At 40.2% G+C, this 16,728-nt stretch overlaps 1 protein-coding gene across 8 annotated transcripts in view; it reads left to right on the top strand.

The window, feature by feature from the left end:
* Positions 1 to 2,967: 2,967 nt before the first annotated feature.
* pcdh7b (protocadherin 7b) overlaps positions 2,968 to 16,728 on the top strand; it is a 470,178-nt gene continuing 456,417 nt past the window's right edge. For 3 of the 8 annotated variants that reach the window (XM_028801998.2, XM_051928252.1, XM_028801995.2), the window contains exon 1: positions 2,970 to 7,618. In XM_028801998.2, coding sequence (XP_028657831.2) covers positions 4,514 to 7,618 — 3,105 coding nt within the window. In that variant the 5' untranslated portion in view covers positions 2,970 to 4,513. Of the gene's footprint in view, positions 7,619 to 16,728 lie in introns of all 8 variants that reach the window. The other 5 variants (XM_051928251.1, XM_051928250.1, XM_028801994.2 and 2 more) reach the window with 3 other exon arrangements.

Genomic DNA, 16,728 nt, shown 5'->3' with positions numbered 1-16,728 from the left:
GAGACAACTGAACGTTTGTTTCTCTTTCAATCTGAGGTACCATTTACATTTAGTTACCCTGGAGACTCTGAGATAAAATTCAATCAGCCCTAATGCACCTCCACTACAAAAAGATACTTGAGCAAAACAAAGATCTAGAGAGGAACGGAGCAAGAGAACGGGAAATAATGTAATATCTGTGAAGCAGATCCAACTCTCACACCAATTTAAAATACTCCTTAAAAATAAGAGGAGAAAATCGGCAGGTGCGCAGTAAAGTTTAATTTGCATACCTAAGAAATTAAACATGAAAGAAAGACAAATTTCACCCTAACCTATAAATCAGGTTATTTTATAGTGGGCTCTAATTCTAGTCGGGGTTGAATTTTGTATCGATCTAACTAAAACTAAATCAGCAAGCAGGCAATTTGGGAAATGTCTTAAATATTCCAAGTCTATAGGTTAGTCAGTGAACAATTTGGGTATTAATGCTCCAGTTAGACAGCTTTAATTCCCACGTGCAGACAGACGTGGACTGAATGCTGATCACCAGACGAGTTTCATTGCGGCTCGTGACCGGTGTCTTGTTGGGTTTTGCTGCTCAGAATCACACATTCTTCCCGGTGATAGTATCGCTTCAGCAGATGCAGGAACTGATACATCGCGGCATTTTTTAATTTTATTTTTGCTTCTTCCTTTTCTGTTGGTTCGCAGAGTTGTCTTTACATCGTTGATTGACTGCATTTATAAGGATGAACAACAGAGGGCGCAAAGTCGCGTAGCGTTAACCTGCCTGCATTTCTTGCATGGAGGCTAATGAAATTATTAGGTAGAGCTAATAGGTACAGTGAGAGGTAAAGGGCTACTAATAATAAGTGAAAAGAATACAATTTCAAATCGTGTCGCTCACAATTGATCACAGATTGCAACGTCCTCCCTTTCTTCGTTCTAAGTATTTCTGCAGGAATGCGGCGGCACATCTGCAGCATTTCTCTAGACGCGCGGTTCCCACGCGAACAGAACAGCCGCCGCAATTCACAAAGTGGATTTCTTTTCACCTCGCTCTGTGCTTCGTCTCCGGAGATGAGGTGACGAGTTTGCCGCATGCTGCAGATCGCGGCGGGGGAAGATGGAGAAGTGCGAGGTCCGCCGCCGAGCCCGTCAGGAGCCGCCGCCCGCAGTGCGGGGAAGGGGATGCGCGACTCTCTCTCTCTCTCTCTCTCTCTAGCTCGCTCACTCACTCACTCTCTCCTGCGGCACAGCCAATTGCCTCAAATGCACGGGACAGCAAAAGTTTGCAGAGGCAGCTGCCGTTTAGCAGCGCGCTGGGCCGAAATGTAAAAGCACATGTGGGAAGGAGCGCGCGCGTTGAAATGAATGAGCTCGTCTGATCGAGCGAGGAGTTTTAAAGCGTCCTGCCGTCTGACATTCTCTTTGCAATAAGAAATAGGAAAAAAACGGCCGACGTTTTTGACCTTTGTGGGAAGTGTCATGGGATCACTTACGCCGCTAGTGCTGGAGAAAAGGGGGGAAATTGTCCCGAAAACGAACCAACGTTTACTGTATATATATATATATAATATATATATATATATATATATATATATATATATATATATATATATATATATATATATATATATATTAAAAAACGCATTCAGCTGTAATTTACTGTTAAATCTGTAAAGGTCACTCATAATCCATGCCCTGCACAGTTCAGTTTTCGCTTAGTAATGACAATCTGGGCTTTAACAGGTAAGCTTGCCGTTGGTAGTAATCGAACCTACACGCTCTTGGTCGATTCATTTTAAACGTAATCGATATGACGGATGTAACAAAAACAAGTGATGGGAAATGCCATAGGTACGGCCCGAAGTGGTCTAATCAAAACGATACTGTGTTCTCCTATCATTAAACAAAACAATCTACCTAACTGACTAAAACCAAGCATTTGGCAGTGTATAATAAGAATAGCACATTTTTATATTAGCGTTTTAAATGTAATATAACTGTACCTTGGCGGTTCACACAGTATAATCGCCAAAGGCACACTGCACTGTGTTTACATTGAGATGATGTGTTCATTTGGAACATGTATTACTCATTATATGGCCGCAAAACCACTAGATCACGTGCACTTTTAAATGTTTTAATCAGTATTAATTATTAAACAAAGCTGCTCAGCGATGGCAGCCACATCCAGGATTGCTGCCTTGAGTTCAATGCTGCTGGTGTAGGCTCCTGCATCCCACTGACTCTTTGCAATATTATACTGGCCTGGTTTCTTATCATTCGGATTCTGTACCTGTAGCTGAACTGCGTGACTGCCTGAGTGTGTTAGCGCGTTACATGGGTGCCCAGTCCTGCCTTGTGACAGCTAGGCGCAGTCACTTTGTTGCCCTGCACACAAACTAGTTGCAAGGACGTTGGCTGATTGACATCATTAGATTGATTAAAATATCAACAATTAAATAATTATAATAATATGTCTAAAAGACTGGGGGGGGGGGGGGGGAATAAAGCTGAAACTGCTGTATTACCCCTTAATAGCGGAAAGCTTCGACCTTTCATGGGAATGACAGACGGGAATTAGATAATGCAGCCCAAAAGTGCCATTCATTCCTACTGTTGATGTTCTAATGCATTAACATTGTATTGTCGATTTTTTTTTTGCTTAAATATAATAAAAAGTAGCAATAACCCCGAAAGCAACCTGCTGACATTATTTTACCTGTACAGCGGTTGCAAAACCGACCTCTCACATCACATGGAAATAATAATTGTTATTATTATTCACAAGCAACATTATGATCAGACCACGTATGTAAAAATATAAATATAAAACTACAGTAGTTAAATACGCATTGACTGCATTGACTTTGGAGGACGATGGTTCAAATTGTGCTCCCGCTTTTGCTGCTGCTGATGAATGACAAATACAATGAACAATAATAAAACTGTAAAGCAAAGAGAAAAAAACGCGTGGAAGTGGCTGCGACGTATATTGTAGAGTCAGCACCTCGGGCTTAGTATTCTATCATTTGTGCACGATGTTTAGCCGCAACGCTGTGACATATTAAAAATCCATATTATCGACGATTCCTTTAATAGGAAGTGTTTTTGCACCCACCTCTTTCAGTAGCGACTAGCCATTCATTTCAGCCGCAATTTGACTCTCTCTCTCTCTCTCTCTCTTTCTCACTCACTCACTCACTCCCTCTCCCCCTTCAATCTCTCTCCCCCTCATATTTTTGCCCCTTACACGAACGGACTAGAATGGCTCAGCTCACGTGGCTCCTAGCCCCTACTTTGATTCGCCTTGCCCTTATTAACTAGAAGAAAAAAAAAGGATCGCCCTAACAAATATTCTTTCAGGTCCCCCCTCTTAGACGGAGCGATCAAGTTCAGCTCTGGTTACGTGCGCCGGGACAGAGAGGAGGAGGAGGAGGGGGGTGGAGAGAGAGAGCGCGAGAGACTGCAATATCATTTGTGAATCGCTCAGAGTGCTGCAGATACAGATTGCTAACACATGCAGTGCAAATGCAGGTGAAGAAGAGACGCGCACACTGAGAATATGCAGGACTTGGGGAAAAGGCTCCATTCTCGGGATCCAAACTACAGGGCTTGTCGGAATTACAGTTGTCACTCGTTGAACCCGGCAGCAACACTGTCCAGCAGCTGATGGCAGTTTATTTTTTTGGTTCTGCTTTTTGAAATGCTGTTTTATTCTTAAGTTACGGGAGGAACATGCATTTTGCCCTCTTGGATGTTGTGTAGATAGGCGACGGGACGCGCACACTGCACACTTTGCTGTCGTTATCACTGCTACTGTGAGGTAAGAAGGCGCACTGTTTAATAAAGTAGCAGTACTTTGGATATAATGTCATTTTTCATTTCATTTCTGTCTTGATCGGACGGCGGATCTGAACACGTTTAACCTATTGCCTTGGCATGCGAGACTGGAATATAACTGAAGGGGGATCATTTTTGGAGCTGGTTAGTTGAAATATACTTTATACACACACACATCCGTAGAAACTGAGCGCTGCAAAGCCCCGGACTTGGGATAAAGTGAATGTTTTTGGAGTGGATGAACACAGCGGGTTATGCATGCGAATACGGTGTGTAGAAGCAGAGAAACCAGAGCACAAATCTCAGCCGCTGCAACAAGAAGATCCCCCAATCTCTCAAGATAATGTGTACATTTCTTTCAGTATATATGCAAGATCAGCGTGATAGGTTTACAAGAGATTTCTTTTTTCCACTTTAACAAAAACGACAAGGATTATTTGGATACAAGATATTTTTTTCTTTTTTTTCAGAGGGTGAAAGTCTGCAGCATCTGAAAACCTAGACGCGAGGCTTTTAAAGTCACTGTTTTTTTTAATTAACTGTCTAGTGAACGCGAAAATAAATTAACAAAAACGAGTGAACTGTATATCTTGTCACTGGAACTGAGAATATTAGAGACCCAAAAAGCAAAAGAAAGCGACAATCCACAAGAAAGAGAGTACAATAGCAGTTGCTGCGAACCATGAGGACTATTGGTGCAATGGACTGCCTGCGCTCGTGGGTGCTTGTGCTGCAGCTCGTGCTGACTCAGGCGGCTGCGAAGCAAGTGCTTCGATACCGGCTGGCGGAGGAGGGACCTGCCGATGTCCGGATAGGGAATGTCGCCTCCGACCTGGGCATCGTCGCCGGATCCGGCGAGGTCACTTTTACCCTCGAGTCAGGATCTGAATATTTTAAAATTGACAACATCACTGGAGAGCTGAGTACCAACGAGCGGCGCATCGACAGGGAAAAGCTGCCTCAGTGCCAGATGATTTTTGACGAGAACGAGTGCTTCATCGACTTCGAGGTGTCCGTCATCGGGCCGTCCCAAAGCTGGGTGGACCTCTTCGAGGGCAAGGTTATTATTTTAGACATCAATGACAACACGCCCACATTTCCTTCCCCGGTGCTCACTTTGTCCGTAGAGGAGAACCGGCCGATTGGTACACTTTACCTTTTGCCCACCGCCACCGACAGAGACTTTGGCAGGAATGGCATCGAGAGGTACGAGCTCCTGCAGGACACCGGGGAGAGCTCTTTGAGCCCAAGCAGGAGAGGAGGAGGAGGCTCCATCTCAGGTGGGGACAGTTTTCCTGCCAAAAGGCGATTTGAATCTGAAGGGGCCAGCAGAAGTAGTGTCTTTGAACTTCAGGTTGCTGACACCACAGATGGAGAAAAGCAGCCCCAGCTCATTGTCAAAGGGGCTTTGGACAGAGAGCAGAGGGACTCTTATGAGCTGACACTTCGGGTGAGAGATGGAGGGGATCCTGCCAGGTCTTCACAAGCCATCCTCCGAGTTCTGATCACTGATTTTAATGACAACAGTCCTCGTTTTGAGAAAAGCGTGTATGAAGCTGATCTGCCTGAGAACAGCTCTCCTGGGACGCCTATACTACAGATAAAGGCCACAGATGCTGACGTTGGTGTGAATGGACAAATTGAGTATGTATTCGGGGCTGCCACTGAATCAGTTCGCAGGTTGCTGAGACTGGATGAGAATTCAGGCTGGCTAAGTGTTTTGCATCGCATTGACCGGGAAGAAGTCAGCCAGCTCCGGTTTTCTGTCACGGCACGAGACCGTGGTCAGCCCCCCAAAACAGATAAAGCCACTGTTGTCTTGAACATCAGGGATGAAAACGACAATGTTCCCATCATTGATATCAGAAAGATAGGCAGGATTCCACTGAAAGATGGCATCGCCAATGTGGCAGAAGATGTAGTGGTGGACACCCCTATTGCATTAGTGCAGGTGTCTGACAGAGACCAAGGGGAGAATGGGGTGGTCACCTGTACGGTTGTCGGGGATGTTCCATTTCAGCTCAAGCCTGCTAGTGAAACAGAGGGTGAACAGAATAAAAAGAAATACTTTTTGCACACTTCAGCCCCACTGGACTATGAAGCCACACAGGAGTACAACGTTGTCATTGTGGCAGTGGACTCTGGAAGTCCAAGTTTATCCAGCAATAACTCATTGATTGTAAAGGTTGGGGATACCAATGATAACCCCCCTGTCTTCAGTCAAAATGTGGTGGAGGTGTCCTTTGCTGAAAACAATGCCCCAGGTGAACGTGTTGCTACTGTAGTTGCAATTGATGCTGACAGTGGCAAAAATGCAGAGATTATGTATTCCCTAGACTCTTCCGTATCTGGGATATTTTCTATTGACCCAGATTCTGGTGACATCATAGTCAATACGGTTTTGGATCGGGAGCAGACTGAGAGATATGAATTTAAAGTGATTGCCAAAGACAAAGGTACACCTATCCTTCAGGGATCTGCTACGGTTGTAGTGCTGGTTGCAGACAAAAATGACAATGAGCCCAAGTTCATGCAGGACATATTTACCTTTTATGTCAAGGAGAATCTGCAGCCAAACAGTCCAGTTGGAATGGTTACAGTAATGGATGCTGACAAGGGTCACAATGCTGAAATGAGTCTCTTCATTGAGGAAGAGGATGATATTTTTTCTATTGAAAATGACACTGGAACAATTTACTCCACCATGTCCTTTGATCAGGAGCAAAAATCTACCTACATGTTTCGAGTGAAGGCAGTCGATGGTGGGCTTCCCTCCCGGTCCGCTACAGCCACAGTGTCTTTGTTTGTAATGGATGAAAATGACAATCCTCCTACTGTTACCTTCCCAAGTAACAATTCATACACCCTGTTATCCCCATCAAGCAATGTCAGGACAGTTGTGGCTACCGTATTAGCAACTGATAGTGACACCGGCATCAATGCTGTTTTGAACTACAGCATAGTTGGTGGGAATCCCTTCAAACTGTTTGAGATAGATGCAGCCAGCGGGGTCATTTCTTTGGTGGGGAAGCTGGCCCAAAAGCACTATGGGCTACATCGACTTGTTGTACAAGTAAATGACAGTGGCCAGCCATCACAGTCAACTACTTCTCTAGTCCATGTCTATGTGAATGAGAGCATCTCCAATTCGTCAATTGTGGAGGCTCAGATATCAAGGAGTCTGCACACACCTCTTGCACAAGACATAGCAGGTGATCCAAATTACGATTTTGGGAAACAACGACTCAGTATTGTTATTGGGGTGGTGGCGGGCATTATGACTGTCATCCTGATTATTCTGATTGTGGTAATGGCCCGCTATTGTAGACCAAAGAACAAAAATGGATATGAAGCTGGCAAGAAGGATCACGAGGACTTCTTCACACCACAGCAGCACGATAAAAGCAAAAAGCCTAAGAAGGACAAAAAAAATAAAAAATCAAAGCAACCGTTATACAGCAGCATTGTCACGGTTGAAGCATCAAAGCCAAATGGACAGCGCTATGATAGTGTCAATGAAAAGTTATCTGACAGCCCTGGTATGGGCCGATATCGGTCAGTAAATGGAGGACCAGGAAGCCCAGACCTGGCGAGACATTACAAATCAAGTTCACCACTGCCCACTGTTCAGCTTCACCCACAGTCACCAACTGCTGGGAAAAAGCACCAGGCTGTACAGGAGCTTCCTCCTGCCAACACTTTTGTTGGGACAGGAGATAACATTTCCATCGGATCTGACCACTGTTCCGAGTACAGCTGTCAAACCAACAACAAGTACAACAAACAGGTAAGAGGATTCCTCTGAGTGGTTTGTGCTAGTTTGACTGCTTGCCTCGATATTTGAAGTCCACAGGCACAGGATTGTAGGTCTAGTGAAAGAACTGGGATTGTAGGCTTGCGGCCCTGAAGTGCTGGGTCATGGCCATGCTGTGCTCTCCCTTGGCTGGTGAATTCATTTCTGAGTCCTCTTGGGATCCTCACTATTTGTTGAAGAAACTCACTTCTAACTGGGATACAAACCCAGAAGCTCCATCACCCTTAAATGAAATGCCTTAATTGTTTGGGAGTACCAGGGTGGAATCAGTATTAGCATAGTTTGAAGATGTCTGTCCCCCCAACACTACCACCACCACCCTCATCCTCCCCAAAACCTCATCTGGGTTTGATAAACTGGTCCTCTGCCATGAAACAAACTCACTACCTGTCTTGTCCTAACACCTCAATGTAATTACTGTTTTATGCGTGCTTTGCAGAAAAAGATATGCATTATTTACAGATTCCAAGAGCTGTGTTTTCTCACTTCAGCTGTGGTGGCATCCATAAGATCTGCACTTGCATTTAATTTGGGCTAGCATTCGAGAAGTGGCAATCATGCCAGCCCCAGTAAACACAGCCAGGTTAATGCACTTTAAAATAAAACCTTTTATTATCCATTTACTAGGAATGATCACTAACACAGTTTTTTCTGGTCTTTTCTGTGGCAGTCTGATGAATTTTTAATAGTTTTGTTACCCAGTCTAAGCAACTGCTCTGAAATTTCTGAGTGCTGCATCCTGTCTTTTTTAGCGTGGTATAGGATTTATTGTATTTTTTTAGATACATTTATTTATTTAATTTTGTTGTCATGATTGTAATGCATAGGATGGAGGAGCACAGCAGCAGCAGCAAAAAAAAAAAGCAAACCTTAAACAAAGAAGCATTTCAAAAGGGAAATTGCATGGAGTGCAAAGACTGTTGTTTCTTATGTTTTCACTGGCTGTCTCATGAATGATTAATGCAGTACTTTATGTAGTGCAGGGCACCTCTTGCATTCAGAAGCTCTGTTTCCCACTTTGATTTATTTCATTATTTATTTAATGATGGCACACCTATGTCAGTCAGTCAGGAAAATCGATTTAGGGCTTATATAGGTGAGTGAAATTAAACAATTGACCTGTGGTGGAACAAAAGAAAGAGAGAAAGAGGCACCCGCTCTGTGCATTTGTAGCTGTTCTGAACCTACACTATACAGGAAGCGGATGCTTTTGACATTGAATTAATGCACATTAGAATTGGTTTTATTCACAATCAGAGGACAAGAAACTATGGTAACAAGCTCCAGCGCAAAACATTTTAGAAGGATAATTTTAGTTAATTTACTAAAAGCAAAAACACAAACTGCTTTGTCTGTTGTTGATGACAAATCTAAATTCTTAACAGATGGATCTGCATCCAGAAAAGAAAAAGAAAACCTTTTAGGCATCATCTCCTTTAACTTCAAAATAGTAATATAATGCATCTGTTGTTCTCTCAGAGTCTAAACGTGTAATGCATTATCCAGATTTTTAGCCCAGCATAATCTCTCTGAAAATCAATTAAAGCCTCAAAAATTCTATCTATCTATCTATCTATCTATCTATCTATCTATCTATCTATCTATCTATCTATCTATCTATCTATCTATCTATCTATCAGTGTTAATGAGGAATGATTCATAGCCATCCGACTTTCCCCTTCTCTGCCCTTAGCTGTTCAATATAAGGAATACAGCGCTTGTAGTTCAGTTGTGCCTTTCACAGCCTTAACCCCAGTTTTGTAGGGCTTGCATGTTCATGGCTATGAAGACAGCATTCTGATGATGCTCCTTATGTTCCATGTACATTGACAGTATGCACATTTGGGAGTGAGTGAGTGCCCCCTATATGTATAGCTGTTTCTTAGTTCCCTGTGTCCCATAGAGGTTGTACTTAAATGAAAATGTAGGCATGCTGCAAGCTACAATGACAGCGTGTTTGCTGTAATTGGCGAGAGAAAGCAGATAAAGCAGAAGTGGCTGGTGCGCAGTTTGTCCTTTTGAACAGAAGGTGCTCCAGTGCGCTTGTAATACAAGTCACCTCCTTCTCCTGAGATAGCCCTTAATTTGGCACAGACTGGGTATTGTACGTTTATTTAGTTTCCTGTTTGTCTCTTAGACTGTGAATAGTCGGCTTATGAGAGCAAAACATTGGGAAACCCAATTGATTTGGGCTATAAAGTGCCTTATAATGACCTTATTTGCATTATTTATTTTTATAAGAATGTAACATTGCCAAGCAGAAACAATCAGTCACTTGTTGGAAATAGGAATTTACCTTTGCCTTTTTTGTTTACAAATTGTTTTGAACATTGTTGGATTATTAAGTGCCTTACATTTTTTTTTATCTTTAATCATTAATGTACCTGAAGTGAGCCTGACAAATGCATCAGGGTTTTAGGAAGACTTTTAATCTTCATCACAAAGGCCATGCCACCCCCCAAAACCCCAACCACATCTTATTTCTTTTCTTCTATTCTGTAGCTCAACCAAAATGTATTGAGGCATATCCAGTGTGACATACAAATTCTTTTTCTTAATAACTCCAAGAGAAGCAAATAACATACTCATTATATTTATGAAATGTAGCCTTTGCCAAACTGAATTTTAGTGGTCCTCTTGATTTCACTCAGCTTGGAGTGTTGTGTGTGTGTGTGGTAGAGGGGGGTGCCTCACCTTTTGTTGTAAGTTTAAAAATCTTTTAGAGATATTCATTCCACCTTTGTTAGCTGATTGCATTTATTAACTGTTGCTTGAATTTTGCTTTGTTTTTTGTACACCAAGTGCCTCATTGTCATGCTCTGGCTTCACAGTTTTTGTTTACTTTTTTTTTTTTTAATTTTATATGTTTATTTATGTACTTTTTTATTTTATTATTATTTTATTCTTTGTATCAATCATTGATGTGGGGAATATATTTTGTTGATTTTTTGCTTTGAAGTTGAAATTGAATGCTTTTTTTTGTGACAAATTCTTTTAGTGACTCCTGTATGCTTGCAAAAGAAATAAAGGAATATAAATGTATAATGAAACCCCTGATTGTGTTCTTTAATCTAGTCGATATGTGCTGTATCTACTTTCTCAAAGATTTCACGCAACAGAAACTAATTACTGCAGGTAATCTTGAGTGATCTCTCCATCTCCTTGAATATTCCCTCTAATTAATAAGACGGGGGTGAACCTTCCATTCATGAAAGTTTAAAGCTACTGATTAAAAGCAGCTGGCCTCTCCTAGTTGCAGATAGCAGGCGGATGTCCTAAAGGGATAGCAGTGGGGGAACAAACTTGCTAATAAAAGGTTACATCCTGAACACTTTGTGCTCTCTAGTTCTCTTGCCATGTGCACAGTCTGATTTTTTTGGAAGCGTGTTTTGATGAGCAGGAGCGGTCCCACAGGAAAGCCTCGCTCATCGCACCCTGTTGGTTTAAGGTTACCTCGTTTTGAGCTCTTCAGTGAAATGCTAACTGAAGTTTGTTAATATAAGATGCACAGGCAGGTATCCAGGCAACTGTAGGGGGGTTTTCAGAAGAAGCCTTTACCTGATAGAAATTTAAGTCCAGGAGTGTATCCAAAAACAGAAGAGAAATTTAATATGGAAAGTCACAATGCAGCTGTTGTGAAGGAAAATGATACCTGTCATGGGTATCTTCTTTGCTTTCTTCTTGGTGTGAAGGCTGTGCTAAAGTACCTGGGCACCACGGGAGAAAGTAAAGGGACAGTAAACTGAAGCTTCATCATCAATATCAGTGTGTGACAGCAAAGTGAGAGTTACAGCATTCACACAGAACTCTCAGGAGAAATCAGTGTATTAAAACCCTGCTACCATGTTCTGCAATCTGCAGTCATAGGTAACCTTAAAAATGTGCACTTGTTAGCTTGATGCAGAAAGACAGAGAAAAGAAGAGTAGAATGAATTTGATAACGGTCTAATGACCCATTTTTGAAAAAGCAGAAATATTTGTTTTATTCCAGGCTTTTAATCCTGCAGTAATATACTTGTTTTCATGCATAGGAGCTGTAAAAGGAATCGCTCTTAGATTATGGGCTGGCATCCCATCTAGGGTTGACCCTGCCATTATAGGCCTTTTACTTTATTACTCAACCTTCAAGATTTCAACACTCCAGAACTTTACCAAACCCTGAAACCCTATAGGGGCCCATTGATGGAGGGACCTGTCCAACATTGGTCAATGGACTTGCCAAAAATTGGATAAAAGTAAATTTTGTTAACCATTAAAAGTAAAATGTATTATACTGAGTGATTAGGGCATTTGATTTTAAACAAGATAGTTCAAAGCCTGCCTCTAATACATCTCATAACTTTCCAGTGCTCCATTAAAAAAAATGTAAGCAAACAAATGTGCCACATTTTAGTGTTTAAGACACCTCAGGGAAAGGTGTCTGCCAAATTGACAGTAAAATTAATATTGGACTGCATGGCGGTGCCACACTGTCACACACCCCAAGGACTTGCAGGAGGTTTACTTTCCCACGTAATCTCCCTCAGTGTGGAGTTAACACATTCTCTCTGTGTCTGGGCAGATTGTCTGATTTTGTCCAAGTCTTCTGACTCCCCCACACACTTCAAACACATGCACATTAGGTTAATTGGAAACCCTAAACAGTCTGAGCAAGTACCAGTATATAACTGTGCTCCTAATAGCCCTGCCTTGTACCCGGTTCAGTAAAAAATTAGGCTTTGCCTCTCTGTGGTTTTGTAAAAGAAAAAGCCGGAGAAAGGTGGCAGAGTAGTACAGTCTTACACGTCCAGCACCCTGCATTGCATTCAAATATTGTGTTCCGTCATCCACTCTCTGAAATTGTTCTATGAGTATCTGCATGGGCTTTCCTCTAGGTTTTACTCCCATATCCTCAAAGATGTGACTGTTTCGTTATCAGTCTTTTAAAATTGTCCCCATATACGCGTGTATCTAAGTGTGAACTCAAATGGACAGGCACCCCTTCTAGGATTTAATCCACCTTATAGCCAGTGTTGTTAGCATATGTTCAGGTCCCTCATGACACTGGTAACTAAGCAAGTGTGAAAATGCATGGATATATTTATATATGGGGGAATCAAAAATAGTTTTTATTTACCACATGCATATAAACATTTATTTGTTACATTTCTATGCATTTTCAGTACCACATGTCTCTTTGTAGCTCTCATTGGCAATAAAGTATCTATCTATCTATCTATCTATCTATCTATCTATCTATCTATCTATCTATCTATCTATCTATCTATCTATCTATCTATCTATCTATCTATCTATCTATCTATCTATCTATCTATCTATCTATCTATCTATCTATCTATCTATCTAATGCAGTTTTGGTGCAGTGGTTAAGGCAAGCAGGTTACTTGACCTGTCTATGCTCTAATTGGAAAACTAAAAGAAATCTAACCGCTTGTATGTCAGATACTGTAAGTTACCTTGGATAAAGGTGTCTGTCAAGTAATACTAGAAAATGATGCAATGGTGTTGGAGAGTTTTAATTTATATCTGCTTAACACAATACCTACATTAGTGTTTATTGACTGTTTTTAGTTTTTATACATACTTTATGAAAATGGATGGATAGATGTGTATGTGTATGTATGCAGGAGATACAGTATACTCGTATGTGTATCACAGGTATATATGTGCCAAGGGAGGAAAAACGGTAAAGAACACAAGTAAAGTGGATATGCACCCATACATTTATTACTGAACAGACTTAATTTGGTTCAGGAACACAGGAGCTGGAGATAATTTCAAGTACAAGGTAGAAAACAACCCGGTTTGTTGTGGGGTACGCTAGTATACACATTCACACTCACTCATACAGGGATAATTCAGGCAAAAAAAAAATTAACCTTACATGCACATCTTTAGAGGAGGCCAGAGAAGAACCATGGAGACAAAGGGAGATACAGGAATTCTGGACAGTGGAGCTGCGAGGCTCAATGTTAAAATCTGAATTTTTTTTTTGAGATTGGCCTCCTTTCATTTGTTTAATTTCCTTCCGTGTCCAGTCGTTGCCCTTGAGGAGTTAGCACATTTTCCCCGTGGTTGCATGGGTACTTATCTGGGTCCTCTGGTTTTCTTTCCCAATGGTGGTTAATAGACAACTCAAAATTGGCCCCATTGTGAGAGTGATTGTGTGCATAAGGGGGGCTTGGCCCCCCATCATAGGCTGTTTCCTGTCTTGTGCCTAGTGCTGTCGGTGTTGGTTTTGACCCCGTGACCCTAAATTGGATTAAGTGTGTTTGAGAACAGTATATGACTATATATACACAAAGTATACCATATGTGGGGCAGTACTAGTTAAAAATAAATAAAATCTTTTTAGCTCATGAGAGAAACACCTCCTGTCAGTGATTCACAATCTTCTCAGAATGTAGCACAGTTTTTACACATTCCATGCAAGTGTATTTGTGTGATTGTTGCCTTTAATGACTTTTGAACATCTGCTGACTGTCTTATTCTGTCAAAAGTAGAAGCCTATTTCCAGTCTGTTTATAAATATAAATAAATAAATGTAAAAAAAAATAGCGTCCACCCTTCCATGTTTTCAAAAGGTCCATATTCATACACAACTGCAAAACAAAGTCTTCTTGGGGGGTTAATCAGAGTTTCATTGATGTTTTCATTTTCTAAAGGCCCACACAGCACTCATAAAGCTGGTGGAAATTTGATTATCTTAAATATTGCTTCTGCAAGTAAATCTATTTGTGCCATACTTTGATTACTTTTTAAAAGCTTTGCTTGCACTACGGATACAGTAATTTCTAAACTAATTACATTTAATTTTCTTTTGCTGTGTTAGCAAGCAAGCCTCTTTTGTTCTTAAATTAATTTGTCTAATGAATCTATTGCAATAGATGTGGTAATTGCTTATTTTGCTTGAATAATTATTTTTAGTTTCCTAGTATACTGAATTCTACCCCAAAACAATATGAGATATCGAAGAGATTTAGCATGTTTGTATTGTCTATCGCGTGGCGTGTTCTATTATCCTGCTAATCTGTGCCGCTTCCCTTATTGTGCTTTTATTATTTCATGTGCAGTAAGTTTGAGTTCTGGAGATCACTTTCTTTGGTGTGCCTCCGGGCAGTGCGGCAAATAATTACAAATATGTGAATGCTCAAGCACAGTGTTTTTTGATAACCCTGTTCCTCTCAGTTCCTGTTTTTCATTCTTTCTTCATTTTTAAGATTAAGGTGGTGCGGTCCAAATAGTTCCCAGTATAAATTGTGGATAATATCTTTAGTAATCCGTTTTAAGGGACACTTTGAAACACTTTCATCAGGAAGAGCGTGGCACACACCAAGTGTTGCAAATTGCTTCATACAGACACTGACACAGACACTGTAACAGTATGATGATAGTTAACATATTTGTAATGCTGTTTAATTATTTCTAAAATATGTCATGAACTGGTTAGGATTTGTTCATACCTTAAATCCTTTGATGTTGTGATAGGCTGCAGCTTGGCTGTTAACTGGATAATCTGATTCATGAAACAAGCAGGTGGATAGATGGATATCATAAAAATGATTGGAGAAAATAATATATTTGCAACATCCAATAATTGTTTGAAACAATATTTATAATATTGAATTCTGTGATTTAATCAATTTATTGTCACCAGTTAACCTGGCAGTTGGCTTTGTGCATTTGTCAAAAGATGTAGATTCTTCACAGAGAAGGCTTCCTAGCCTGCATTTGCAATTCTGTGACATACTGTATTAACTGTCCGTATGCACCACTGATCCCTTTATTAAAATCTCAAACTGATTTATAGATTTCTGGTATTATTGTATTTGTGTTTTTCTAAATAAGAATTTTAACAATACTTATATACAAAAGTATATTTAAGTGGTTATTGGCATTTTTATTAAATTGCTTTGTTTATTTGAGTTTGTAATAGGGTAAGCATCTGCCAATACTGAGATCTTTCTACTGTACAGCTCTCTGTGTTTCATTTCAAAAACAAAAGTCTATATTTTGACTGAGGTATTTTGAAGCTATTACTGAATTTAATTTGACCAAAAGTATTCAAGTTCTGGTTTTCTATGTGGTAACAGATAAATAGTACCATTGGTAAGACCTTGCTGAATTACACTGGCTAGCCAATTCCTGCATACGCTTAAGTCATTTAAATACATTAGTTTCAGTGTGCTGACTTATCTCTGTAATACAGCCACTTGACAGGCTGAGTAGATGAGAGTGCCGCACAGATATGTAAATAAATAAATAAATAAAAAATTAACGGCTGGTCTGAAGGACAGTGAAAATGAAAGAAAGCTCTCTAAAAAAATCAAAGCTTTAAATATACTTTCTGCTCAGAGCTTGAAAAATATATTTATATTGCCCAATCTATATTTCAATTACTTTGATTCTTTATATATTACTGAACCTATTATTTTAGGAAACATATATGCAGTGTATATGTATAGTATGCTGCTATGTACAGTCTATACAGTTTATACAGCACACTGGAAGCAACTATAACATTATACTACACAGTATGTATATACAGTGCATTATATATACAGTATATATAATGCACTGTATATATGTACTGTGTAGTATAACGTTATAGTTGCTTCCAGTGTACTGTATAGACTGTATATATATATATATATATATATATATATATATATATATATATATATATATATATATATAAGTTATATATATATATATATATATATATATATAAGTTTTGTACTTATTATATATATATATATATATATATATATATATAGAGAGAGAGAGAGAGAGAGAGAGAGCACACAAAACAGCAAGAGAAGTGTTAGGGAAGAAACCTTATTCGTTCGCACTTGGCAAGTTGGGAAAAAGCATCATCGGTGACTGTTAGATCACAGCCATGTCTTTCAGAGTGCTGGAATGATGACAACAGCTTTTTCTGTTTGGGTTACTTTTATGTAGCCATCGTATCAAAGAGTAGACCCTGTGTTGGGTTGCAAATGGTGTGACTGGCTTTTTTTCAGATAGTTCTCTTCCTTCTAAGGGCAGAAGTGGGAAACAAATCAGAGGTGACAGTGGATCAT

This window comes from Erpetoichthys calabaricus, chromosome 5, assembly GCF_900747795.2.
Source record: "Erpetoichthys calabaricus chromosome 5, fErpCal1.3, whole genome shotgun sequence".
Classification (NCBI taxonomy): Eukaryota; Metazoa; Chordata; class Cladistia; order Polypteriformes; family Polypteridae; genus Erpetoichthys; species Erpetoichthys calabaricus.
This window is presented reverse-complemented; position numbering and strand designations above follow the sequence as displayed.